We start from the raw sequence: 27146 nt of genomic DNA, 5'->3' as shown, positions 1-27146 counted from the left end.
CAGAATCTTGCCGGAAATAGTAGGCAATACAGTAGGGTACCGCCTTTTGTTCTATGAGTACTGTGAATTCGGACATACTACTATTTTCGTATACTGTTTTTCGCCTACTATATAGTAGAAAAGTAGGCATAGTCGGATGCAGGGATGGTATTTTTAAGGTTGGTCTGCATGCATTTGAATGTTTTGAAGTAAACAAATTTCCTTTTAAAGACGACTTCCAGTTCTACTGCTGATTTGAGCATCACAATTGCTATTCATTTATCTATGAATGGTCCATCCTCTCCTCCTTAATGTCTCTGGTTCTAGTTCCCATCTAGCACACACACACACACACACACACACACACACACACACACACACACACACACACACACACACACACACACACACACACACACACACACACACACACACACATATCCTTCTGTATTTTATTAGGGTTATTTCCACACATCTCTGCTGCCAACAAGGCAGCTCAGTTACCCTGGAGCTATTAAGCCATTAAGTGAACACAACACGCAATCACACCCTGAGAGGAGACTCTCCACATTACCCATCAGTCAGTGTGTATCGATTCAAACTGTGTTAGCCAACCAAGCAAACTCCCCGTATAAGCATCCAGGTGTTCAAATTCAGCTGTTCTCCGAAGGAAAAAGAAAAGATCATTGGTAGAAAATAAACTTTAAACCAATCTTATTGTTAAACACCTCATACAATTACTTGTGGACTACCATCATCGGCCCAATGTTGTACGATTTATATTTCAAAACTTGTATACTGCAAAACTGACTTAAAATTGCTTTAAATTACTCTTTTTTTTAAACTTGTTTTCCCGTAAAAACCTCTAAAAATTGACTTGGGCAGCAACACTGTGTTTTTCATAGATTGTATCTTTAATATGAATGTTTTGTCTTACTACTTTTTCACTTGTTCTTAACTTATGCTTACACATTATTTCAACACTGTAGATTTTTTTGATACTTCAATTTGAAAAGTAGACAAAATACATGTTTTTATTTATTTATACAAATACCGTTTTTAAAAAGCCATTTTTGGGGTGCTTGTAACGTAATTGTACTTGGTTAGCAAACATGCTAAAGCTAAATGCTGTATCACTCAACTAAAAAACTGTTTATTTTGTAGCAAAAAAAACCCAACAATATTAATATTCTATTAAGCTATGCTACCATTCAGATTCTTTATTTAGGATGCAGTTTTAAGACTTTGCTGCTTGCTTTTTGCTAATCAGAAATAAGGAGTGTTAGCGGGAAGGGACATTCCAAATATGGACATGGTATATAATATTATATGAATACAATATTCTTGGTTCATTTTTCTGTGCAAGAAAGATGGTACACTTTATATTCAAGAGATAATTCTGTCAATTTTTAGTAGTGCGCTAGCATACAAATGGCCTTCAAAGCTAATAGACATGAACTAAAAGCCACAAAACTCCCATTTTGATTTTAGCGGGTCTTTAAATGCTGAGATCTGTGTGAAAATGACATTCCGTGCCAGTGACAAGGATTTCTTATCCGTGTTTGGAGAAGCAGCTGTGAGGAATCAGCAATGCACCATTATGCCAGGACAGTCATTCTTGCGTTTAATGTCAAGCACAGCATCTTTCATCATGTAAAGTAGTGTGTGTGTGTGTGTGTGTGTGTGTGTGTGTGTGTGTGTGTGTGTGTGAGAGAGAGAGAGAGAGAGAGAGAGAGAGAGAGAGAGAGAGAGAGAGAGAGAGAGAGAGAGAGAGAGAGATGCATAGTAATAGATGGTATTGCTGGTGTGCACAACATCTATCATTTCTGTCTGTGATTAATGAGTGTACAGCGAAGGACTGCAGAGAGAAAAAAGGAGGAAATAGATTAACACTGGTGCAATCTCGGTCAAGTGACCTAAAAACACTAAAGACCTCCCAGCAGTGGCATACTGAATATTTTGGGGGCCCTCTGCGAACTATTACATGGGGCCTATTACATATGAGTAGTGGCATCAGCATGATGTTGTTAATCAAGAACCTCTAAATACATAATAATACTTAATTTTAGGATACAGATCTATCTATCTATATAACCATCCATCCATCCATCCATCCATCCATGTTTTCACACACTCATCTTTAATGTTTGGGTTCTAAATTATTGAATTTTTCAGAAATATATGCATTTGTTTCCATTATTTAAAAAGATATTAAGGACTCTATAAATAGAATTAAGGACTCTTTTTAGTAGAACTGACTTAATGCTTTCACTGGTATTCTACTAATTTACATTTAATATAACTCCAATAACATAATCCAATAACTAGAAAAAAAGCTTATACTGAATATACTGTATTTCATTAACATAAGCATTTTGGACTGTAAGAAGAATATACCAGCCAATATTTTATCATCTGACAGAGATTAATTAAGACAAAGGAAAGATAAAGCAAGAGACAGACCAACAGACAGACATCTGGTAAGGATGTAAGTAAGGCAGTTGACGGCAAACAAAAGAGCCAATGTAAATAATGTAAATGGCCTTCTCTCACTGACCTGTCTGTGTGACTCAAGTCACTATTTATTATGTGATTGAGGATTATGGGGGCTATGCTAATGAGTAGTCATGTGCATATATATAGGTCACATCACCCACCCACTAACACCCTTCCAAACACAGACAGACAGACATTTTGACAAGCCAATCATTGGATTAATGATGACAGTCACATTCACACATAGACAACAAATGATAAACTCTAAACTAATAATAGGTTATGTTTCTAAAGGCACTGTTTTTTTTTTTCTTTAAAAAAAATCAACAACTCATACTGTATTTTTTTATTTAGGTCTCACCAGCCCTAAGTACAATTCAGCAAAAAACAAGACACAAATAATGACTTATGGTTCAACTTAATAATGTTTAAATTAATAGAAAAAGTTTTACAACTGATTCATAAGTGCTTGTGATTCAGAAAAAGAACCATCACATAAGAGTCTTTCATTTGGGAATCGGACTTCACTGGTCGAGCTGTATATTTTTTAATTAACTAAAAAGAATTGACTCATAAGAGTCATTATAGACAGGGGTGCACATAACTTTCTAGGACTCGTTCTCAAGGGAGCACCTGGAGATACTGCTAAATGTAAAATAACACTATTTGTTCACTGTAGAAATTAAATATAGGTTCATTTTTGTTAAAGCTGTATTTCTTATTTTATTAACATTAATAACACAGACAACAGCACGAATATTATGCTACTGTCACTTTAAAACCGAATACATGGACCGAATATACTGCCACACATCCGGTTTCTTTCTCAACTGTTCACTTATGACATATTCAAGAGAATACTTGCTGAAACGGGTATTTTGACATAATTTTGTGCGTATATGTCCACTCAAGCGCAAGTAAATGCGAAAGAGGAATCAATTCAGTGTTTGAGCGCTGTCTGAAACGCACCTCTCTCTCTCTGCGTACGCATGCTCCGGGTGTGGACTGTGTGGAGCTGTGCGCACGTTTTTTCGCCGTTTTTCGCCTTTTCTTCCACGTTTAAAATCGTTTAATCGTTTGAATGTGTAAATTGGCAAGACTAAACACATCCAAATGATAAACTTTCACTCTATGATGGTTAAACTGAGCAGTTAATACGCGAATCATATGCGTGCTGAACCGTGGAGCCTGGTCCGAACGTATCACGGATCAACTGCAATCTGTTGCACCCCTTTAATAATTAATGAACACAGTTATCATCATGATTGCTATCTTACCAAAGATGGAGAAAAATCCTACTCCAGTAAGTAAACGTGTTCCTGTCCCAAAAAATTTGTGTTGATTTAGTGTTGTTTACTATAGCTTTTGTAAGCTCTCGCTTGTATAAAGCTGTTCACGGCCCCTTAGGAAATTAACCATGTTTTTGTAATCAATTACTGTTTGTATAACCATAGTTTTCAGACAAATATTATGATTAAATGGTGGATAACATCGTATCTATAAAAAAACATACCACTCTGAAACGTCCTGTGAAGTCCATGCATCAAATCCGTTCGGCACGATCCTCTTGTTCGCTAACATTGTCAGGGTCTGAATCGGGCTTGAATTGGTTTGAAATTGCCGCCATCGTCCTTCTAAGTAGAGCTCGCGGTTATGAAGAGGCGGGACATTTCCTGAACATGTGTTAAGCGCTGCCAATCACAACACACTGGGCCAGCTAACCAATCACAGCATATTTCGTATTTTGGAAGGAGGGGCTTCATCGAAAACGATGCGTTCGGGACAGAGGAGCAGTAATAGTGTAAATATATGTGAAAAATAATTAATTTTTTTGAATAATCAAGCATGAAAGCATATTCTAGTACACCCCAAAATCAAAATCAAGACTTTGTAAAGGCCATAATAGGACCTCTTTAAATAAAACAAACTCAAGTAATCCAAAGGTAAAACTAAAGACTAGGAAAACAAAGGAAACACAGGAAACAGGTAACTGACAAATACAAACTAAAAGTCCATGAAAGTGAAATTAAACACAGTTTGTGACAGAATGACCCTTCCTTGCTCCATGATGGATACTTCAAAGGAAGAAGGGTGGAGGTTCAGGAGGTGGACGAGGAACTAGCGAGTTGCTTGAAACCCATAGGGTGGCAGATAGGAGGAACCAGTGTGGAGCAGATGGTGGAAGAAGCCATGGAGGAGCTAATGGGAGGAACCAAGGAGGAGTTGACGGTGAGAGGAGCCATGGAGGAGGTTATGGTGGTAGGATCCAGGAAGTAACGTACAGCCGATGAGATCCCAGAGTGACCCAGGAGACTGCAATGATAGAGGCGCCCCACCGCGGCAGTGATGGAAGGAGGAGCCAGGGTGGTCCTTTGAGCCCGACCGACTGAGGTGATGCAGGGAGATGGTGAGTTCCAGCCGACGTCCAGGGAATGGGAGACCAAGGCAGAGTCCTGGAGACGAGTTGCGCAACAGACAGTTCAGAAGTCTGTGGTGATGGTGGAGGTGAAACTGAGGGCTCCGAGGGACAAGGCGGAGCTCGGGACTCCCTACACCAGGGCAGTGCTGGAGATCAGAAGGCGGACCCAAGGCGGACCAGGGCTGCATGGCAGGGCTGATGGTGAAGCTGAAGGGTTGAAGGTAGCTCGTGGAGGGGGAGACGAGCGAATGGCTGGCTTCAGTGCAGGAGAGGAAAACTGGGTGAGGAAGCAGGCTCTCTGAAGGACAGGACTTGTGGTGACAAAGAACTCTCTGTGATGGGCAGGACAGGTGTTGACGACGAACTAGGGCTGGGCAGGACCAGCGGCGATGATGAGGTGTTGAACATAAAATAAAACAGGAAGGGACCGTCGGCAGAGAAGGATTGTGGATGGGCAGGGTGGGAAGCACTACATTTGACTCCTAGGCTTTCCTCCTCATCTATCACCACCAATATTCCCACTGGCACGAATGTTGCGACTGGCTCACACATCTGGTAAGCCAGGGACCTCAGGCTTTGCTTCTGGGATTGACTTGCTGGCTCTGTTGTGGGCTTTGAATCAGGTTCGATGTCTGTGGCAAGTAATGGCTGGGTCTCTTGGTCTGTGGTGGGCTCTGGTTCCAAATCCGCGGTGGGCACGGGTGCTGTGTCTGGCTCTGGGGCAGTGACCGGACGCTGGCGGTGGGATTCTCCTCTTCTCAACCCACAGGGCGTGGCTGATTTACTCAGCCCGCCTCCAGCAGGAGTTTCACCAGCCAGATCTCGTCGAGCGTGATGTCATTGCACATGGCGAGGTGGCTGGCGCCAATGATTACCTACAAGTTCTCCTCTAAGGTCCTGCCTCCTTGGAAAATACAAATCATTACCCTTGTGGGCTGTTACAGTTCACCATCAGAGATGTGTTGATGGAGGCAATCTCCATATTAACTTGTTTGGTTGTTCTGTAACTTTTAGATCCAGATGATGAAGAGAACGATGAAAAAGGTTCCAAAACAAAAGTATTTATTAAATAAAACAAACTCAAGTAATCCAAATGTAAGAAGCAGGCAACATACAGCGTGTAATAACGACAATACCGGACAACTGAAGTGAAACAGGTCACTGACAAATGCAAACTAAAAGTTCATGAAAGTGAAACTAAACACACAGTTCGAGACAATATCGGGGCCTTTAGCAACCTCCTAGCAAATGCCAAAATCACAATAGAAACTATATGGCAGTGCACTAAAACACTCTAAAAAAAAAAAATTAAAAAAAAAAAAAATTGTCGTTAATTTGTTGAACTCAAGTTTACCACCATGTCCACCCCTGTCAGAGCACGATGAATAATCTACTCAACCACTTAATATTTCCATTCTGAGCAGTGCACACCAGGCATGCCATGTCGAAACAGCTATTCGTGCCCATGAACTATATTTATACACATTTTTTATTTTCTTGAGTATTGTCATCTGTCATCTGCTGGCGTAGGTGTTGGAGAAGAACTACTGTTTGCTTTCTGGAGCATTAGTCATTTTCAGAGAGCCAGGGGGCGGAACATAATGCTGCCCATCTACCGCCCAGCTCTGTTTTTCTCTTTCTCTCCCTCACTCTGTCCCTTTGTTGACCCCGGTGTTTTGCAGAAACATTGCATAGTCCTTTGCTAAGTTGAGCTCTTTCCACAAGCATACAGCTGACAAAAGCATTATTTGGATGGGATTTGTTTCTCAGGGTGACGTCTGTAAAAGAACATTTGCATGTCTTCTCCTCCATAAAAAAAAACAAAAAAACTTGTCAATTAATTCAGTTGTAACTTCAATTTTATGGGAAACAACACACACTGCAGTTTAGGTAGGTCTATAATATCTGAAGAAAGCAATCCATTAGCATTCATTTTAATTGCAAATTAATGACATTTGTTACATCAAACTGGCAGTGGTCAAAATAGGTATTTTCGCCAGTTGCTTCATGTAAACTTGTATGATTTGGATGAGAATTAGTACAACATGAAGCTGGTGTTTGTCAAAAAACACTATGGAATTCCGCAAAGAATTTTCTTTTTTTGAAATGTAAGCAAAACATGCATTTCCGATTGGGATAACGATAAAATCACTGGTTAGCACCTGTAAATAAAATTACATCAAGACTAAAACAATTACCGTCCAAATCAGGCTAAATACACAAACCAATAAAAAAAGTTAACATTGCATTTGCTAAGTTCTACGAAACGCAATCTTTGCATTAATGTTGGTTTCATATGTTCCTATCAAAATATGATACCATTTAAAAAAAAAGATTTAGTGATTAAAAGTTTAAACCATCAAATAAAAAAGTTATGTTATTCAAAGTGTAAGGAAAATTCCTTACACTTTGAATATGTGTAGATAAACAGGAAAGGTACTGATCATTTACTGCCAGGACATTTTCCTTTAAGTTTTGGACTTTTCATTTAATACCTAAAACACAACAATGCAGTGCCTAATTTAAAATGTGGGGAAAATACCCACATTTTATGAAAAATTCTTTCATAATAACACAGTATATTGGACCATGTTTTTCACTGACTTTTTAGAGTACACAACTTAATCTCATTCATCTCAATCATTATCAAAACATCAAAAACATCTTCAAACATTTCAGGCTAAACAGTACCTTTACAAATGTCACATACATATATCTTTGAATGATTAATAGCAATCAGTTCCATCATTTCACATCCTGATCTTTTTCATGTCATAAAAAGTCAAAATATCTGATATTTTATGAGATTTACTGATCTTAACACTTAATAGGTGTCCTCTCTGTGACATAATTTCCTGTTTATGGTTGGCTGTCACATGACAACAAAATCGCTTCTTATGTTTGTTATTCTAAACTGCTGAGCTGCATCCCTATTCGCCTACTTGTACTATGCCTTAAAAGTTTTGTGATGAAAAATTACTCACTTTTGAGGGTGTAGCAGAAGAGTAGGCAAGCTTTGGGACATACTATTACGTCATAAAATTGCGACTTTAGCGGAGGCTCTGTCGCATAGTTACGTGCATCCTGTCACTGTAAAATTGCATGTCAATTATCTTGTCACAGTTAACATCCTCCACATTTAATTTATTTTGATTTACTTCGAACGTCAACAAGAAGTGACGTCACCAACCATCGCTTAGAGCACCTTTAACTGTCGGTCGTGCACACCCGCCATGTTTGTAGTTTTTTAACACTTTTTTATTTGTGTTTGTAGTTCTGAACAGAATCCTCCTCCAAAGTACAATGGGTTATGGGCAAAATTAGCCTTTAGAGTTTGCACGGATCCACACTTCGAAATGCTACCGGAAATAGTATGCCATCTGGGGACTTTTGGCATACACTTTTCAACATACTACTTTGGGACACACTTAGGGTACGTTTACACGACAACGATATGCTTAAAAACAGAGAAATTTTTCCTTTGAATTTTCTGCATACAGACGACACCATTGTCAAAACGATCCCCATTCACGGATCTGTGAAATGACTAAAATCGCTGTATTCTGCTGCCAGGCCATTAGATGGCGATGAAACACTATAGATTGAACACGTAATAGGCATGTGTATGACATCATCGTTCTCAGAGATTCACATTTTTGTGGTTTATACAAAGACTGTTTTCAAAAACTTGCACTATGAAACACGTTTACGAAAGATTGCGTTTTCAGGCACCCAAAACGCCATTGTCGTGTAAATGAACGTCCAAAACGCATAAAAAGTTTTACGTTTTTAGTTGAAAACGGTGGTGTGTAAACAGCCCCTAAATCTAATCTCACATACTATTTAGAATGGATAGGATGCACATTTGGACACAGTGCTGGTTAGCGTAGCCAAATTAGCTAGCAATTAGCTATCAATAGTAGATGCTGCAACTACACCATTTGGCTCTAAAGAGCATCTTTTTCTATTGGCAGCCATTCAAAATAGCTGTGTATTCCGACAAAGTAAAAGTTGTTGCAAACAACATATATATTGCTTATATATCATTAAATTATAGTGTTTGTTTACCAGTTTACCATTAGGCCATGATATACTGTATATGTATTTGTGGTCACACTTTAGATGAAATGCTCCACAGAGGTCTGAAACGGATGGGTTCGGTTCTACTTCCGGTTGTAGCTCCATCCGAGACTGTCTGATCCCTGATGTGACAGCCTCCATTACCCGTCTGCTTAAATCCCTTCCTACTCCATGTGCCCCCCCCATCCGTCTAGGCACAGTGAGGTCAGGCAGCAGCATCGCTAGAGGGTTGCAAGCACACAGGATCATGGGATTGTTAGGGGGGTTCAGACTTAACACACGTCTGTGTGGGCAAGCAGGATTGGCAAGCGCGAACACGTGGGTGTTTTTGTGCGAGACAGAAAGAGAGAGAGCTGGAGAAGAAAGGAGAGAGAGAAATAATGGGAACCATTCAGATTTTTTTGCACCAGTGAACAGTGAATACTGGGAGGTCTCATACAGGAGATGATGTACATCACTGTTGTGTTTTGTGATGTCATAATACTTGGCCTCGAGTCAATAACATGTTAGTTAGCTTTCATTCAGTTCTTTTTCACTGTGTCCAACATTGTTTTTGACACTGCTTGAGTTTAATCTCACGAAATCTGTCACATACACGCCCAGGTCATATTTCACCTCAAAATCTAAATAAATAAATATGCATATCTTGTTATTCATTTGATTAACATTTCCCCACCCAAATTCTCACTACTGTAACACAGAAATGTAAAAACATATTATTCTCATTACTGTAATGTTAATTTAACATTCATTAAAAAGCTAGCTATTATATAAAAATGTATGTCTTAAGTTATCTTTATTGGCTTTTGTGAGCAAATATTGATTAAATGCACTAATCCAATTAATTGATCTGCATATCTTGTAATTACTTTAATTAACATTTCCACTCCCAAATTCTCATTACCGCAATGCAAATAGATAAATTAAATATTAGGCCTGTCAATTTAACATTTTAAATTAGTGTGATTAATTATTTAGGGAAAATTACTAGTTAGGGTATTATAAAAAATATTTATTAAATGTCTTCAATTGTCTTTGTTGGATTTCCTGAGCAAATATTGATTATGTTCACTAATCTATTTAATTATTATGCATATTTTATAAGTAATTTAATTTAAGAAATACATTTTTCAAAAATGACTAACAGTGCTTTATTAATTTAGCTTCAAGATGCCTATTTTTAGGACCATTACGATTTTTATATGGCGACTAATTGACAATTAAACACATTTACCTCTATAAATGTCAAAGAAACCTTAGTTTCACCACGGTAATGCAATTTTTTTATTTTAATTTAATATACACTACAATAAATGACAGTAATGTGAATGTAACGAGAACATTTTGAATAACAAAAAAAAAGAAAGAAAAGAAATAAACCTGAACACATTATGGTAATGAGGAATTGGGGCAGGAATTGTGCTCAATTCTCATACAAAAATAACGCCCTCATGCTTTTTCTTTTGATTTCTGGGAGAAATGTGGGCACAGTATGTTTTTGTGAGATTCACTCACTCACTCACTCACTCACTCACTCACTCACTCACTCACTCACTTTTTAGGAGACAAGTGACACCCATCCATTTTTCTTTTAATTTTTTATTTCTTTCACACACATGCTCACCCACACATCCAGTGTGCTGTGATGGGACTGTACATCAGCTCTCTCTCTCACACACACACACACACACACACACACACACACACACACACACACACACACACACACACACACACACACACACACACACACACACATGTGAGTCTGCTGCGTTCGAGCTCGGCTCTTAAAGGGAAAGGCCTGTGCAGATGCGGCTTGTTAGCATGGTGACGGAGGCACTCCATAAGAACCGCAAGAACACAACTGGCAAACAACAAGACTGTGGCTTCCACTGCTAAATCTGGCTATGAAAAGTAACCTGCACTGAATCTAACAAGAAAGATCCTTAGCAATATCATGCATACAAATACTTGTTTACCAAGACGTGTTGAATATTGAAATTTTCAGTTTGTTTATAAGAATTTTTTGTGCACAATTTCATGACAATTAAGCACATAAAATTATATTAAGCATTTCAATTTGACACTAATTTAATGTTACACTACCATCAAAAGTTTGGGGTGGGTAAGATTTTGTGATGTTTTTGAAGGAAGTCTCTTATGCTCACAGAGGCTGCATTTATTTGATCAAAAATACAGTAAAAACAGTAATATTGTAAAATATTATTACAATTTAAAATAACTGTTTTCTATTTATATAATTTCTTTAAAAAAAAGTCTTACTAAACTCAAACTTTTAAAAGATAGTTTATTAAAAATAATATTATCCCATATGTAAAACTTAGTATAAAACTTTATTTTACAAAATAATTTGTAAGTTATTTATTTACAATTATTTTAAAATGATAAAATAACTGTAAAATTGCTTCGTGAAATCTGTGCGTTTCATAAAGTTAAGTCGTTTCTTGCCTTGCCACAGTAACAAACAACAGTAACTCTGTCACCCTGGGCTATTGGCTGAATCCCTGTGTTTAGTCGGATGGTCTCTCTTAAAGATCCCTTTTTAAGCGTCTTATTCCACAGCAATAAATCTGGTCTGTCAGACTTCTAAGGGCCCGAGTGAAGAAGTGTGAAAGATCAGAGGGTTTGCGTGAGTCAGGGTTGAGTCACAGGAGTGGTCAGTTCTGTGGGTGTTTTGGGTTGTCTTTCCTCTCTGGGGGCCTCACACAGACTGCAGCGCTATGCCAGTCTTGACATTCTCCTGTGTCTACTGTTCTGGTTTAAGATCAGCTATATATAGCTTATACTATAGTTTTGACTATTTTGGTTTTGATTTATCAGAAAAAGTGGTAGAATATTATTAGATTTGCATATAATTTACACAGTTTAATTTCTTAGTTAAATTACACTCAAAAGTGTGATAAAAAATCAAATGTTTTGACAAATCCGTGTTTTGATTTGCTCCCAGGGGATGCTACTGTATATTAAAGTGCCCCATTATGCTTTTTCGAATATTACCTTTCATGCAATGCAGCTGTTTGTGAAGGTAACAGGTCTGCAAAGTTTTAAAGATAAAAGTGCACAACAAATAAAGTTATTTTCTCCTAAAATAAATAATCGATTCTGAACTGCAGAAATGAATCGTCAGCAATTCCAGTCTCACTTCCTGTTACAAACCTACGTAACAAGTAACAAATTTGCATAATGCCAGCCTATGCTCTTCACTGGCTGCCCACCATCAATGTCTAGTTTGACCCTCAAGCAATGTAGTTGTAGCTGAGACTGGAAGAGTTTGGTTTGTGTTGTGGACATGTCGAGATGATGCTGTTTTCAGCCCTGCGAATTTACTTTGCACGCACTTCCAAAGGATGAGGATTAGCACCAATCACAACAGACTGGACTATCTGACTAATCAGAACAGACCAATCACAACAGACTGGACCATCTGATCAATCAGAGCATAGTAGACCAATCACAACAGACTGGACTATCTGACTAATCAGAACAGACCAATCACAACAGACTGGACCATCTGATCTATCAGAGCAAAGTAGACCAATCATAACAGACTGAGGCATCTGACCAATCAGACAAGAGTAGACCAATCACAACAGACTGGGCCATCTGACCAATCAGACAAGAGTAGACCAATCATAACAGACTGAGGCATCTGACCAATCAGACAAGAGTAGACCAATCACAACAGACTGGGCCATCTGACCAATCAGAACAGAGTAGACCAATCACAACAGACTGGACCATCTGACCAATCAGAGCAAAGTAGACCAATCACAACAGACTGGGCATCTGACCAATCAGAGCAGGGTATTGTGGAAAGGTGGAGTTTAGAGAGACTAAATTACTGAACGAACCGATCTATATGTTTAATATGTTCCTTGAGGTTCACTTATATGCAGAAAAAGAATTATTTTCAACATTCATTCTGACCCTCTGTTTTTAAGGTGCGGCTCCCTTAAGGCTTGCTTCATCAGTTGGCTGCTTCATCTTTCAACAAAATTTCTTTGCCAAACTCTCCATTACACTGTGCCTCGATTACAAAACAAAATGCTCCGAACAAACATATAATTCTCCGACATGATATACCATTAAAGCCATTAATATATAATATTCACTTGTTTCCAATGCTGGGGTCCTTCTGAAGTCTGTACAGAGACGCAAACGTACTGTTTAAACTGGAATTTTTTTTCACTTTTCCATTTGTCCTGTTGTCGACAGACTCGAATGCATGGAGTACGCCAGAAACTGAATTAACGCACATCTGTATGCAGTGTAGAGAGTTTTAATGATTATAATGGGTTCTATTTACTTTTGATGCAACGCATTTAGTCAAATGTCAGCCGTTGAATGCCAGTGGGCGGGGCCTATAGTGCAATGATGTATAACTATTCGTCAAAGTCTTGCTCTGGAGGCAGTCATGCAAATATATTTGCTTGTGTGACTTTAAAGAAGACTTTTTAAGAAGTTTAAAGCTAAATTCCCATCTTAACAACTGTGACGTGTAAGAATTGAGGCCAAATTTAGGTGCACAAATCAAGAATGGGGTTTAAAAAAACAAACAAAAAACAACTCTATGGAGATTTGAGCTGCTCAGGGAAAGCTGAATGTCTCTAAAGCACAATTGATAGAGATCCATCTGTCATGACAAGACACTAAAGTAGTCTCTGCCGTGAGATGTTCCATAGCCTCATGGAAATCAAGTGTTTGGATGTGTCGGTTCTCATTTAGTGTCATAATTTGAATATTTAAACTTAAATTTCAAAAATGTCGAAATCATGGACACCAAATGATAGCGACAGAATATAATCAAACTTTAGGCCTTGGTCCACCCGCTGATGTCATTACTCCAAACATGCTCCTTCAGCAAATGAGACTTTATGGAGATGATAAAACAGAGAGGCATAACTTTCAGATGATGCATTTCATTCTTATTTGCTTATTTGCTTTTTATTGAAAATGATTCACAAGTTGAGTTGGCCACAATATCCTATGTATGCTCCTAAAATGTACAATACGCAGGATGTGCGAGCATTCAAACACACCTGCATTTTGACTCTTTCCATATGTTTGTAACCATTAAGCTCTATTATGAGTCCCAGAGCTAATTCTTAGGATGATACATAGTCTTGCTCCTCAATTCCATATATTTTCCCCCTAAAGCCCAAAATATACAGTTTTTATGTACACTATATATGTACGCTATATATACAGTGCATGTGATGTGAAGTACATTTCATATTCGTATGACGTAGGCGTAGTAATTTATAATAAATACTTCAGAGTGATCAGTTTGTAGCCTATTTCATGGTGACTTTAAATATTATGTGTCGTCGTTTGTAGATCACACCTACAAACACAATCCAAAATCAACCACAAAATGGATATGAGATATCGAGGAATGTTAGTCATCTTTAATATTTCAAACAGCATTATATCTCAAATTGTCAAACAAACCTTAAGTTAAAATAATGGACATAACAATGCCTCAGATTCCCAATCTTGTAACACAAGCGTAAATTCTTACATTCAAAACCTCAAAGTCATACACGAAGGCCCGAGGTAATGTTAGTGTCTTTTCCATTTCAGCCCCCGTGCCAAGTAAACACGGGAAGAGTGTGCGTTCCCCTTTAAGAGGCCCCCACCTCTCCTGGCGCAGCGGGAGGCAGAACACATTCCTGGAACAGCGCGCGAGAGAGAAAAAAATCACCAGCGACCTGTTTCAAGTCCCCCCAATAGAAACTGTGCCTGATTTGTGGCCAATGTTGGAGATGTAAAAAAAAAAAAAAAAAAAAAAAAAAAAGGAGAGAAGAGGAGGAGGAGGTGGGGGAGAGGGAAAACACTAAAGGGGGTAGCTATGGAGATAGAACGTTTTCCTGGCTGCTTTCTTTGACAGGTGTTGAGTGGGGTAAAAGTCTTAAAACAGAATCCAGCATGTACGCCAAAGGTAAAGGAGCTGTCGTCCCTTCTGATAGTCAAGCGAGAGAAAAGTAAGTGAATTGCGCGCGCTTTAAAGAGTCTCGCTTTGCTTATTGCGGACTCGGAACTTTCTGAAACTGTGCGTACTATTGTTTGAAGGTGTATTTAGTGTGAATTTGCGCCCTGGAGTGATATTCCCTGGATCTTTCTAACTTTATAGCTGGTTGTGGCACTTTAATGGTTTTAGGTGTAAATGCATTTCGATTTTATTTAAGTTTGGGTGCGCACGTGAACGCTTGAACTGTCCAATGCATCCAGTGATGTTGCATGCTTCCATCTCTCATTTTGTGTCTTGTGTATCTTTTGCATCAACATTAGTTGCCGTGCATCTGTTGTTTAATGAGTTAAATTGGTGAATAAAATACATCCGAGTATTTTTCTCGTGAATTTCAGACAAAGTTTTGGAGATGTTTAACGTTAGTACGCGATCGTGTTTGGTTTGAACTCAATGTTATTTTTTAATCTCATCACGTTTTCCTTTGCGTTTTAAAGCTGACTGATAAGATATTTTAATAATTATAACATTTGTTTTGCTACAAGTAACACCGATGAGTGCATATCCTCTGATTATTTTTTTAATATTTAGTGTTTTGTTGAAGGGTAAAGCACCGGCTGTTTATGAACTCGTGTTGCTTCAAGTTTTGGTGACTTTTCCACACTGCATAGTGTAATATTTTATGGCACTAAGTTACATCATCATGTGATCTTTCCACTGTTGTGTACAATCTGTTGCCATAGAAACAACCTTACAAACCTTAAATGTAATAAAGTCTTGTAAAAGTGACCTATAATATTCATAAATATGTCATATGGGGTCATAGGCTACTGTGTCAGACTTGGAGACTGCAATAGTATGTGAGGAGTCTGAGAGGATTTTCAGCTGTTATGGACATATAACACACTTAAGGGAATATTATAAGGTTAAACTGCATGAACTGTGAATATGATGTATAGGAGATCAGCATTATTTTTGACAAGGCGAGAGAAGTTGCTAACAAAACAATACCATCTTTGTATGGAAATTCTGAAGGAAAATGTAATGGTGAGGGTTTTCAAACCTGGCTGGAGTCATTTCACCATTCAGATGTTGCTTTTCATTTTTAGAATACTCATTTCAATGTTATGTTGTAGTTTTTGCGTGAAAAGCTTCCCAAAAGTTTGCGTTGTCCCTTACAGAATCCTTTACAATGTGTTATCTTTCCAATAAACTTTCACTTATCCTGACATTTACATTTCGTCTCTTATGATAATTAATGTGAAGTTGTATGGGTCCATCATTAAGGTTTAGTGCAAGGAAGTGGACGGGTCCTCAAGTGTTGGTGCCACGGGCGCTACATTAACACTGCAGGTTACTTTTTCTCGTTTTGTATTAAAAAATGTGGTGTTGTGACCACACAGGCTTTGTTTTGTCAAATTTGTTGGCACTAGTCAAGCAAAGGTGCTATTAACCTCAAGGAACTGGTTTCATAGTCAGCTTAGGTTTTTAGGATGGACTAATGAAGTTTAAACATCATTCAATGGCATCCTTGGCAAGTTTCAATGGAGAAACCGCATGAAAAAGTGCACTATGAGGGCTCAAGTTTATTGCGTCATTCTTGACTTTGATTAGTTTTAAACCGATGTCTATGCTCTGGTTCATCAAAGTTTAGTGTGCACGGCTCAGGTCCACAGGTTCGGAAGATTCAATCAGATTTCACATATTAGCTGGAATGCCACAAGAAATGGCGCATTGTGTTTTTTGGAGTGGAAATTAATGAAAACAGATTCTGGTCTGGGTCTCCATAGCTTATTTTCCCCCAACATCTTGAGCACTTCTCTGGGTTCCCTGAGTTTATTGGTGTGTCTAAGAGGCAGCGAGTAGGTCTGAATGCATGGTTTTGATTTCATCCAGATGGTTCAGCCCCCTTCATAGAGGTGTTTTCAGCTACATATAAAGGGAATCAGGCATGCACACAGAAACAGGACGTTGTTCTTATGAAGAGCGTCTGATTTGCTCTGTTTTGGATAAATGTTGCTCTCAGACATGGATGAGAATCAATTAATTTTCCATCTTGGATAGCTGGATGTATGGCTTTTCAAGTTTACTTTGAAGAGAGATGTTCTCTGTAATTATTTCGGGGCATATTTAATGATCGCTCTCAGTTGTAACGCGGAAATGTCTGTTTTGTGCGTGCGTGTTTGGGAAATCTTTTCTAAAAGAGCGCTCGGTCCGCTTTCATCAGAATTATTGAGATGGATTGCCTCATGAAAGTTTATCAACATTTTTTATTTAGCGCTATTACTTTAATGAATTTTTCTGTCAATCTTTGGTTATAAATGAAGGATCAGCCAAGTTGTCACAGAGTACAAGGATGTGGAATCAGGCCACACCAACAATATTATGACAGCACTTTTCATGATATCAATGGAACAATCAACTTTCACTTAAAGTTTATCTTTAAAAACAATTACAATAGTTTAATACCAATGCTAATCTCAAAATGACTTTTTGAATTTGAATTTAAAATCATTGTTTAGTTAGTGTTAATTTCGTTAATGAAAACTGACGAAAAATGGTAGTCAACAACCTTTTTTCCATGACTAAGACAAGTAGATGACGAGACGACACCAAGGTCATTAAACGAAAACTGATTATATTAACATGCTATGTCATTGATGGAAAAAGACTAGACTAGAATGACTAAAATTCTAAAATTACCAAAATCTCTCTTTATTTTTGACGAACAAAGGAGACAAAATATTACAGACTGCTGTACAAGTGTTCATGTTTGCAGTTGCCAGATGTCACAAACTTAAAGCTGATTCCTGAACATGGGAAATCTCGCAAAATCTCTCATAGTCAAACTTGACTTTAGCAAACATGGTGGACGATGGGCTAAAATAAATGGTGATAATAGTGTTTAGACTGCTTTTTACAGAAAAGAAAAAGAATTCGGTTTGCATGATGATGTCGTGTTATGCTTCTGTCAGCCTGCTTTCTGATTGGATATCGTTTTGTTCCACATGACAAACTACGGACTGCGTTTGTTCTCGGGGTTCCCCTCACATATTAGGATTTCTGATCGTAAATATTCAACATGTTGGATATTTATGGCTTGAGATCGGGGCTCCGACGTTTTTCCGAGCAGATTCAGTCACTTTTAACACTCATCACACCACTGGAAAATCTGATAAGATAATCTGTAGAACTGATAAGATAATCGTGACTTTACCTAGGATTGTCAGAAGGGCAGAATTGTGCCCAAAAACAGCCTGATTATCTATTAGTGTGTGGGTGCATTAAAAGGATACATTTTCTGCCTGCTGTTTTACTTTGCAATCTGGCAACCATGCGCTCTCCCTGCAGAAGAAACACTGATGATCAGAAAACGCAGACAAACCAATAAACTGGAAATATTCTTCTTAAATAAGTGTCTGTTTTCTGTCACAAGTCGCTTGCACTGTCCCGCTGCGACTAAATCTGCGATCAAACCTCCTCAGTGATGAACTGTAATAAATCCAAACATGAGTCTCGACTATATTGTTTGCTATTGTGATCGTTGAATAAATGCACTTAATGAATTAATAAATGTCTGTTACAATATGAAGTCTGTTACAATATGAAGTCTTTTAGGCTGTTGGTTTAATAAAAAAAACATTGTCATTTGGAATTATTGAAATTACTATTAGGAACTTCACTGTTTTAATTTAGGATAAATAGCCTATAATGAATCAGGAGACTGAGGTTAAAATAAACTGTGTATGGGTTGACATTCTCTTGATTTCTGCTTATAAATGAAAGTGCAATAATTCTGATGAAATGTAAAAATACATTTCTCAAATGACAACAATCATTACAATTATAATTTTTAGCAAAATAATCATCAATAACCAATAAATAATTATCAGTTAATTATGGCCAGAATCAGACAGAACTTTAAATGTGCATTCTTACAAAACAGAAATTTTGCAAATTCATGCAAATGCCAACAGGGATGAGACTTTCAGCGCTTGTCATACCGTATATCACAACTGTTCAGTGTTTTTAACCATATCATGTTTATTTTAGGTTTCAGACATTTAAGTGCATATAATTTATAGAAGAACAATACATTTATAGTTTGTAAAATACACAATAGTGTCTATGGAAGCGGGAATAACAATTCATTCAAATATATTTGCCGCGGTGTTTTATTCATATCACAGTGCAAGTAACTATTAAGTTTACTCTGTTCTTCTCCCAGTTCACCGGCCACTTACTTTAATGTATTTCGTGAGAAACTGATGAATTCACGTGCTGTAATAAATCCAACAGACAGGAATCTCTGAACTGCGGCCCAAACAAACATCTCACGTTACAGATCAAGATCATTTATAACGTTAACAACAAACTCTCTTACATGTATTTGAGAATCGGAGTTTGGAAGTTTAAGCAAGTTTTAAAATATTTAGAAAAAAAGTGCTACATCTGTCATACAGCGCTATTTTGGCTGTGGTGAATCCATGGGTGAATCACGTGCGTGCCAAGCATGACGCGTCACCATGGAAACAGGGCGGGCGGGGGGATCGTGATGCAGTCTCAACATGGTGATGTCTGTCAGCTATCGCGATAGATGATTGCATCGTCTATCGGCCCAATCCTATTATTTATGAAAAAAATGGAATTAGAAATAAAGGCCTGCCTCTAATAAAAGCCTGCTTCAAATAAAAGCCTGTTACCTTCTGCAGTTCAGGTAAATAAAGGACCCGGTTTTTATTTGAGGAATTACGGTATTTGTACTCGTTGTGAATACGCAGGCCACAAGAAATAATTAGTTTTAAATTTTTTTTTTTTTTTATCACTTTCAGTCACAACCTACTATCCGGCAACAAAAATGATTCCATTCATTATGCTAAGCTAAGCTAGCGGCGGCACTGCCAGACTAAGACAATGCATTCACTGAGACAAAAATGCGTTTGCCCACCTATCTAAATGTAGGGGAGATGGTGAATAACCCCTATTTCAAAAAAGATAGCATGTTCCTTTAAACATGGTCTGATAATCTGTTTTATTCTCAAAAAATCAAAAAAAAAAATTTTTTTGTTGTCAAATTTGGGTTCTGAAACAAAACTAGAGACCCCCTGGTGCATGATATCCCTGAACTTTACTTTAAAACTTAAGCCAACTTTCTAGCTCTCCTCACATGCTCTTCACCTTCACGCCAGACCCTGCTGCTGAATTATTGAAATGGAGACAGCAAAGTTCATTTGTTAACTGTCTGCGCTTAAGCTAGCTAAACTTGGCTCGGCCTCTTTTATGTATAAAAGGAGTCTTGACTGGGAGCCTCAGGCGAGATGTCAAGATGTGTTCTCAGGTTAAATCAGGAGAGCTCATCATGATGAGACTGGACACACAGCGAGCCGCCACGCCTGAATGGCAGAGCAAAAGCAGAACCTCGTTAGATATTCCTGTCCATCATCGCCGTATCGGCATCCATGCAGACGTCCGTACGGCGCTGTCAAGGTCTAAATTATCCCTGCTGCGCGCCTCTCAGAAGCAGGCGTGTGAAAACGATAGCTTTCGACCGGTCTTATGGAGTCATTAATCTAAATATTAAGTCAATAGGTCCGCCTTCCTATTGCACCCTGAACTGTTGTATTGCATGAGGATTAGTCGAACGCACACTGAGGCATCTCAGCCTGTTGATCCTCCACCTGCGGTCTCGCTATTAGTTGAAATAACGATATGTTCATCTGACAGTATGACAAAAAGCGCTCCCTAAAGCCCACTGTAGATGAAGTCCTTTACACTAATGCCACAGGCCAAGAGCAGAAACTCATCTTCAACCTGCAGAAGATCCTCAGATTATCTAGAGTTTACAATGAAAATTTCATCCAGCCACTTGTGGGAATTTCTGTTTGATCTATCTCAACGTCAGCTGGGTTCAATTGAGCAGAACTTGTGCTGTCCGGTACATGACTCTGAATAAAGGTCTAGTGGGATGCCTGAACGACGACTAGTTGACTAGTTTTAACCAGTGTTTTATTCTAAGGCTATATCTACATTAAAGGGATAGTCAACATTTACTCACCCTCATGTTGCAAAAGGAGATATTTGAAAAACTCATACAGGTTTGGATCAAATTGAATGTGAGTAAGTAATAGAAACATTTACATTTTTGGGTGAACTATCCCTTTAATCCGGATACATTCGAAAATGGCGTTATCGTTTTACAAAACAATCTCTGTCCATACTAGTATTTTCTTATAGTAAGTTTCTCACCCACACCAAAACGTCGGAAAACGCTAAAATCAGCTTACTGCGCTGCGTAAAATGTAATAACTAAAGTCCACTGAAATAAGACAGAGAGACCAGTTATAATAAAGTTATCAAGCTGTTCTTCTGGCTTGATCATTTTAGCTAAATGTCTCACCACTTACTGTTGTATCCACTCAGTCACTGTTCCATGTCTGGTCTAAAATGCAATTGCCCTCACGAAGTAAATAATCTTCATGTGTAATTTGAAAAAATTAAGTTATGTGGAATTGTCAAGTTCACATAACTTAATTTTTTCAATTACGCATAAGTTTATTTGCTTAAAGCTACAATATGTCATTTTTTTTAACCACTAGGGGTTGCCAACCTCTTACAATAACAAAGCCGTAGGTTGATGACGCAGTGAATAAGCGGAATCATGGAACTTGTCGTCATGCCGATGGATCTAACTAGGCCTGTCGCGATAATCTATAAATCAATTAATCGCACAATAAAAAAATTAGCTCGATAATTTTTCCGGCCGCGATAATTACATTTGCATGCTTGTTTTGTTTTCCTCGTCTCTCTCTCTCTCTCTCTCTCTCTCTCTCTCTCTCTCTCTCTCTCTCTCTCTCTCTCTCTCTCTCTCTCTCTCTCTCTCTCTCTCTCTCTCTCTCTCTCTCTCTCTCTCTCTCTCTCTCTCTACCAAAGAGACTGGATGACAATATCAACGCTGACCGCCACACATTGATTTTCGAATGTTTTTTAAAATTATTATTATTTTTTTTTACTGAGCCTATTTACAATCGTATTTGATTGCAGAGCGCCGTAGCGTGTCCCTCTCTCTCTCGCGCGCGCGCTCTTTCACCCTCATATGAGGCGACATACCGCCGTCTAGGGCTTAAATCAAACTTCATTCACGCACACATAGGCCTATATGAAACACTTGCATACACATTAAGTAGTCAAACATACATGTATACTGCTGAATGCTCAAACTCTACACACACGGGAACGAGATGCGCGCACACAAACTCTCCACGCACATATGAGACGCGCGCAAACACACAAACTCGCGCACACTCATATGAGACGCGAGCGCAAACACACGCACAAACTCGCGCACAAACTCAATGAGACGGAGCACACACACACACAAACTGTCCGCGCACATACTCATATGAGACGCGAGCACACACACACAAACTAGTGCAAATACTCATATGAGACGCTTGCTCACACAGTATATGATGCATATGATTCTCAGTGTGAACGGAAGTCACACATGTGCATTTTTTGTTAACAGAGACAGAGTCCATTGCTATTATTGTTTTTGGGTTTTTTTCATTTTCATTTAAATAGTCTTTAGAAATAAAAGTTTATTGATGTCTGAAAAGGTGTACCTGCATTATTATGCCATTATCATCATTATTTTAGATGAAAATGGTCTCAGAACGACAATATTATCGTTTATGATCAATATTATCGTTTATCGCAATAATTTCTTGGACAATTTATCGTCCAGCAAAATTTGTTATCGTGGCAGGCCTAGATCTAACAATGTTATGTTGACATATGTCATGTTAACATTTCCCATTGTTATGGGAAATGTTTAAGGATGAGTGAATACATTCATGTTTTTTAACATGACTGTGGTATGAAGCAGGTTGTGATTGCTAATAAGAGACGGATATCAGCGCCACACGCGAGTCCCGCAGATATAAAGGAATAAGGACATTTCATTCTACCGAACTCATTCTACCCGCAAGTGCTGTACATGTCAGCGTGACAAAACAGCGCGAGCGTGTGCAATTTTCCCACAATTTTCAATTAACACAATTTTCCCCGTCTGTCGCCATGGCTACTATGGCAGTACAAGCGAAAACCAGGGGTAATGCGATAGGGCTGGGGGGGAAAACGCTTATTAGATGCATTGCGATGCGGATGTGGACGATTCTGAATCGATTCACACGTCAAAAATTGATTTTCTTAATGTTTTTTTTCTTCTAAGAACGTTATATTGACGGAACGCAAAAGGCGGAACTCTGAAGCGCGGACGTGCAGTGCCTGGCCAGTCTGTGGCGTGCGCATAACAGAGACGCATGATGGCTCATGATGAAATTTGAACGGCACCCTCTTTGTTAAAAGCTAACATATGGAAAATTAGCATCATTTCATTGTGGACTATTTTGTATTTTTGTATGAGAGCTGCTTTCTGTATTGTTTAGTATTCACATCAATTTGATCATCAGATCTGTTAGACGGACGTTATACGTAGGTTTACTGTACTGCCCTCCACAGGCACAGTGCAATACCAGTCACAAAAAGTTACATTTCGACTAGGGCTGGGGCGGTATGGATTTTTTTCTAAACGCGGTTGAAAAGCAAGATATTCCCTCGGTATAGCGGTAAACCGCTTTAAATACACACAACCCCCTCCCCCCCACCACCACCACCTGACTTTCGCGCACACACCAGAGGTCGTTTTTGCTAGACAGACTTTGTTAAATATGGTCACCTACATCCGAAAAAAAACGAGCACAATTTGAAATAGTCAAATTTTCATCAAGCAGTAATTTGGCATGAACCAATCACTGAATAGATTTCCTTATTTAAGAATATTCTCAGATACATTCGCATTGAATTCATCACTCTCAGGAGAATACATTATGATTTTCACATTGGAAATGAAAGATGAATACCTTTTCCAACATGTCTTAATTAAAAAAACTATATTCCATATTTATGTTTACATAATATAATGTTATTTTTATTTAATCTATGTCGATTATATGAAAAGTGAACAGCATGAATAAGATAGGATCATAAGATGGTTCAGACATGATTTTGACCACTTTATTATGTTTTGTAAAGAACCTTCCTTTAAATTAAATTTCGTTTTGTATAAATTGTATCTTAATTTTAATCACCGTTTCATTAACTAATTGCCTGGAATTAATAAATAAGAAGCAAATATAGTAGACATATAATCAGGAGGACGTGAAAGCGCGGGTGCGATCTCTTGTGCGTTGAACTGGAGCTCCTCTCATAAATTAACCGAAACTCGGCATATAGGCTAGGCCTACTTGCCTCACATACATAAGAAATAAATAGAAAGCTTTAAATGTCTACTTTTACACAAAATTCACAACGACATGATACATTTTTAGGCTACAGTAGCCTAGTTAGGTAAGTTTAGGTTTGCCGATGTGCGTTTATTTATTTATTTTTATCCCGGTGCGCCGTTCAGAGACGGAGTTCACTGCTGATATTCTGGGGATACAACATAGCCAATAGGCTATACTAAGGACTTTAGCCTTTAAATATCTTTGCTGCATTGGATCAGTGTTCTTTCTAGAACAGCCAAGAGCTTTCTAGCCTCGTGGCAGCAGCGCCTCGCATCGCTCATAGACCTTAAAACAGCCAGCGTCGTGGATGCGGTTTCTAAAATTGATAAAGAAACGTTGGTGTGGATGATGAGGGACAGATGATAACGAGTTTTGTGATGCGGTTGCGGATGAAATAATAATAGCCCATCCGCGCATCTGTAATACAAAAATGGAATGTTATTATGTGTCATGGAACATTGCGCTCCCCAACTCGCGAAAGATCGGATTTGTTCCATCTTTTGATGATAAGTTTTGTTTAGAAAACCTTAAATCCATGTAAGACACAATATCATTAGACACAATCCATGTCATTAGAATCAATGACTACGTTTACATGCAGCCAATATTTGGGTTATGGTCGGGTTAAGGTCACTATTCGGGTTTCTGAAACATTAGGAATAACCCGTTTACATGCGTGTGCAGAGAGAGTTACTCCTGTATACATGGAATTGCAATATCTCGATGTAAACGGCGACGCACGGTTAGTGTCTGGACGTATGGACGACCTTAAGACGCAATATGCCGCACTATGCAATTTCCGATTCTTCTTCCTGTATCCAAAGACAACAACAGCAGCAGGAGCACGCGGATAATGAATAGTTCAGGGCAGATAGCGATCGCCTTTGTTTGCGCTTTGGTGCTGGTACTGACCTCGCTCCATGCTCTGCTGCGTCTCGCCATGTTTACTTCCGGTATACTGCACGCAGGTTTTTGTATGTGCCGAGAAGTTCCTCTACTCAAAAGACCAAGATTCCTTGCGAATAGAACATGCGCAGAACACAAATCATTATGGGGATATGCCGATACGCGTTTACATGACCAGAAATTCGGGTTAGAAAAGGGGTACCCCAGGTATCATATCCAGGGTTTTTAAAATCCGGGATATGAGCATATTCAGGTTTTTGCCGGTGTTTACATGGCCGTGCGTGACCAGGTTATTGCTAATATCCCGGTTTTGAACGGGTTATTGGCTGCATGTAAACGTAGTCAATGAATCCATGTCATTAGACACAATGTGTGAAAGTGCACATGTGCAGGCCAATGTTGTTGTTTTTTTGCGGTGATGACGGTGACGAGCTCAGACCCGTGGTTGGAGTCACGTGACCGCGGTAATGCGGTAACCGTCCCAGCCCTAATTTCGACTGCGCTCTATGCAGATGTTAGTTTACTTTTTTTTTGTATAAGCAGTTTTTGATTGTGCTATACAGCAACAATTTCGAGTCACAAGTCTTAGACTCTTTGTTAATTATTTGTGTACAAGAGCAGCTTTGTATGTTACTAATTATTCAGAATATGCGTAAGTCCACAAGCATTATTTTTGTATGAAAGTTACTGGTACATCATTCTATATTTTTTTGTATGAAAGCTGTTTGTGATTTTGCTAAAGCAAAATGTTGTTGTTTTTTTGTCTGAAGGATAATATTGTTCATTGCACATAACAGGAGAATGTTGGTTAGAAGTCTATTATTTCATGTTAGAGATTCAGAATATGCAGAAGTTTGTATTCATTGACTACAAGTATGCTGCTAGTATAGGCACACATTTCTTTTCCTGTTGGTTCTTTGCAATTTTGGGACACATGCTGGCAAATGTAACTTTACAGTTGACTTGCCAAATCACTTCCATTAGTTTTATTAATAAAAGATATTGGAAGTAAATTCTTTATGGGTCATTATAAATACTTTGCTTTAAAAGTACCAAGTAGTCACATAAAAAAAAAAGATGCATCGATAATCGTTTTAGCATCGCATCGCAGCCTAGAGATTGCTAGCCCTATAACGAAAATATTACATCATTGACAGACGACAAGTTGCAAGGGACTTGTAAGGGACTATGTAAAATAGTGAATTTCTCTGAATTTACAAATTCTTGGAAACATTTAGGATAATGTAAGCACCCAACTGAAAGAAATATATAGGCTAACACCGTGCAAGTGGGTTTTGGATATTTTGATACAAAATTCTTACATATTCTTACATGCATACTTTCAATAATTTTAAGGCAACGGGTTTCCTCACTTTTTTCAAAATGAAGTCAACATATCACTTTTTACAGTGTAGCAGGCACATACCGGTATAATAACCATAGATATCCATCTCAACAATATGCGTCATGACTAGACAATCACCATCGTTTTCAAATACCTGCTTTTACACTTACAAAAATAGCATTTTCAGATCTATCCACTTGGGAGAGTGTCTTCAAAAAGCTGTTTTCACAGGACAAAAATGGCATCTCCTTGTTGATGGAAGTCTAACATTTAGACTAACAAGTTAGGCTGCAAAATTGTTGAAGTAGGCACTGTTGTTAAAAATCTCAAAACTAATGAGGATTGAAGAAAAAATCTAGATGAACGAATCAAGTTGTGGAAGTCCATCTTTTTGGGAATGACATTAAAGTGTGGACATTAATGCTCTTCTGAGGTCAGTGTGTCAGTCAGTTGATGGACATGGGCGTTCGTGAACTCATCACATCATTGTGTTCCTCCATCACACTGCTGGAAGAACCTGTGCTATTTTTTGTTTTTTTGTTGAGAAAATGAAGTGTGACATGAGTTCCGTGAAATGAATTTCCA

At 38.3% G+C, this 27146-nt stretch overlaps 2 protein-coding genes across 3 annotated transcripts in view; one reads left to right on the top strand and one right to left on the bottom strand.

Annotated features, from left to right (window-relative positions):
* Positions 1-27146, bottom strand: part of LOC143736071 (uncharacterized) — a 795401-nt gene that overhangs the window by 583355 nt on the left and 184900 nt on the right. The gene's annotated exons all lie outside the window — the stretch shown is intronic.
* The window catches only part of ssbp4 (single stranded DNA binding protein 4), an 86979-nt gene continuing 68070 nt past the window's right edge, over positions 8238-27146 (top strand). Inside the window, exon 1 of one of the 2 annotated variants that reach the window (XM_077226625.1) lies at positions 8238-8327. In XM_077226625.1, coding sequence (XP_077082740.1) covers positions 8251-8327 — 77 coding nt within the window. In that variant the 5' untranslated portion in view covers positions 8238-8250. Of the gene's footprint in view, positions 8328-14679; positions 14980-27146 lie in introns of those variants that run through there. The other variant, XM_077226626.1, reaches the window with a different exon arrangement.

The sequence above is a fragment of the Siphateles boraxobius genome, unplaced genomic scaffold (genome assembly GCF_051911475.1).
Source record: "Siphateles boraxobius isolate OS27281-9 unplaced genomic scaffold, OSU_SipBor_1 13, whole genome shotgun sequence".
In the NCBI taxonomy this organism is placed as follows: domain Eukaryota; kingdom Metazoa; phylum Chordata; class Actinopteri; order Cypriniformes; family Leuciscidae; genus Siphateles; species Siphateles boraxobius.
This window is presented reverse-complemented; position numbering and strand designations above follow the sequence as displayed.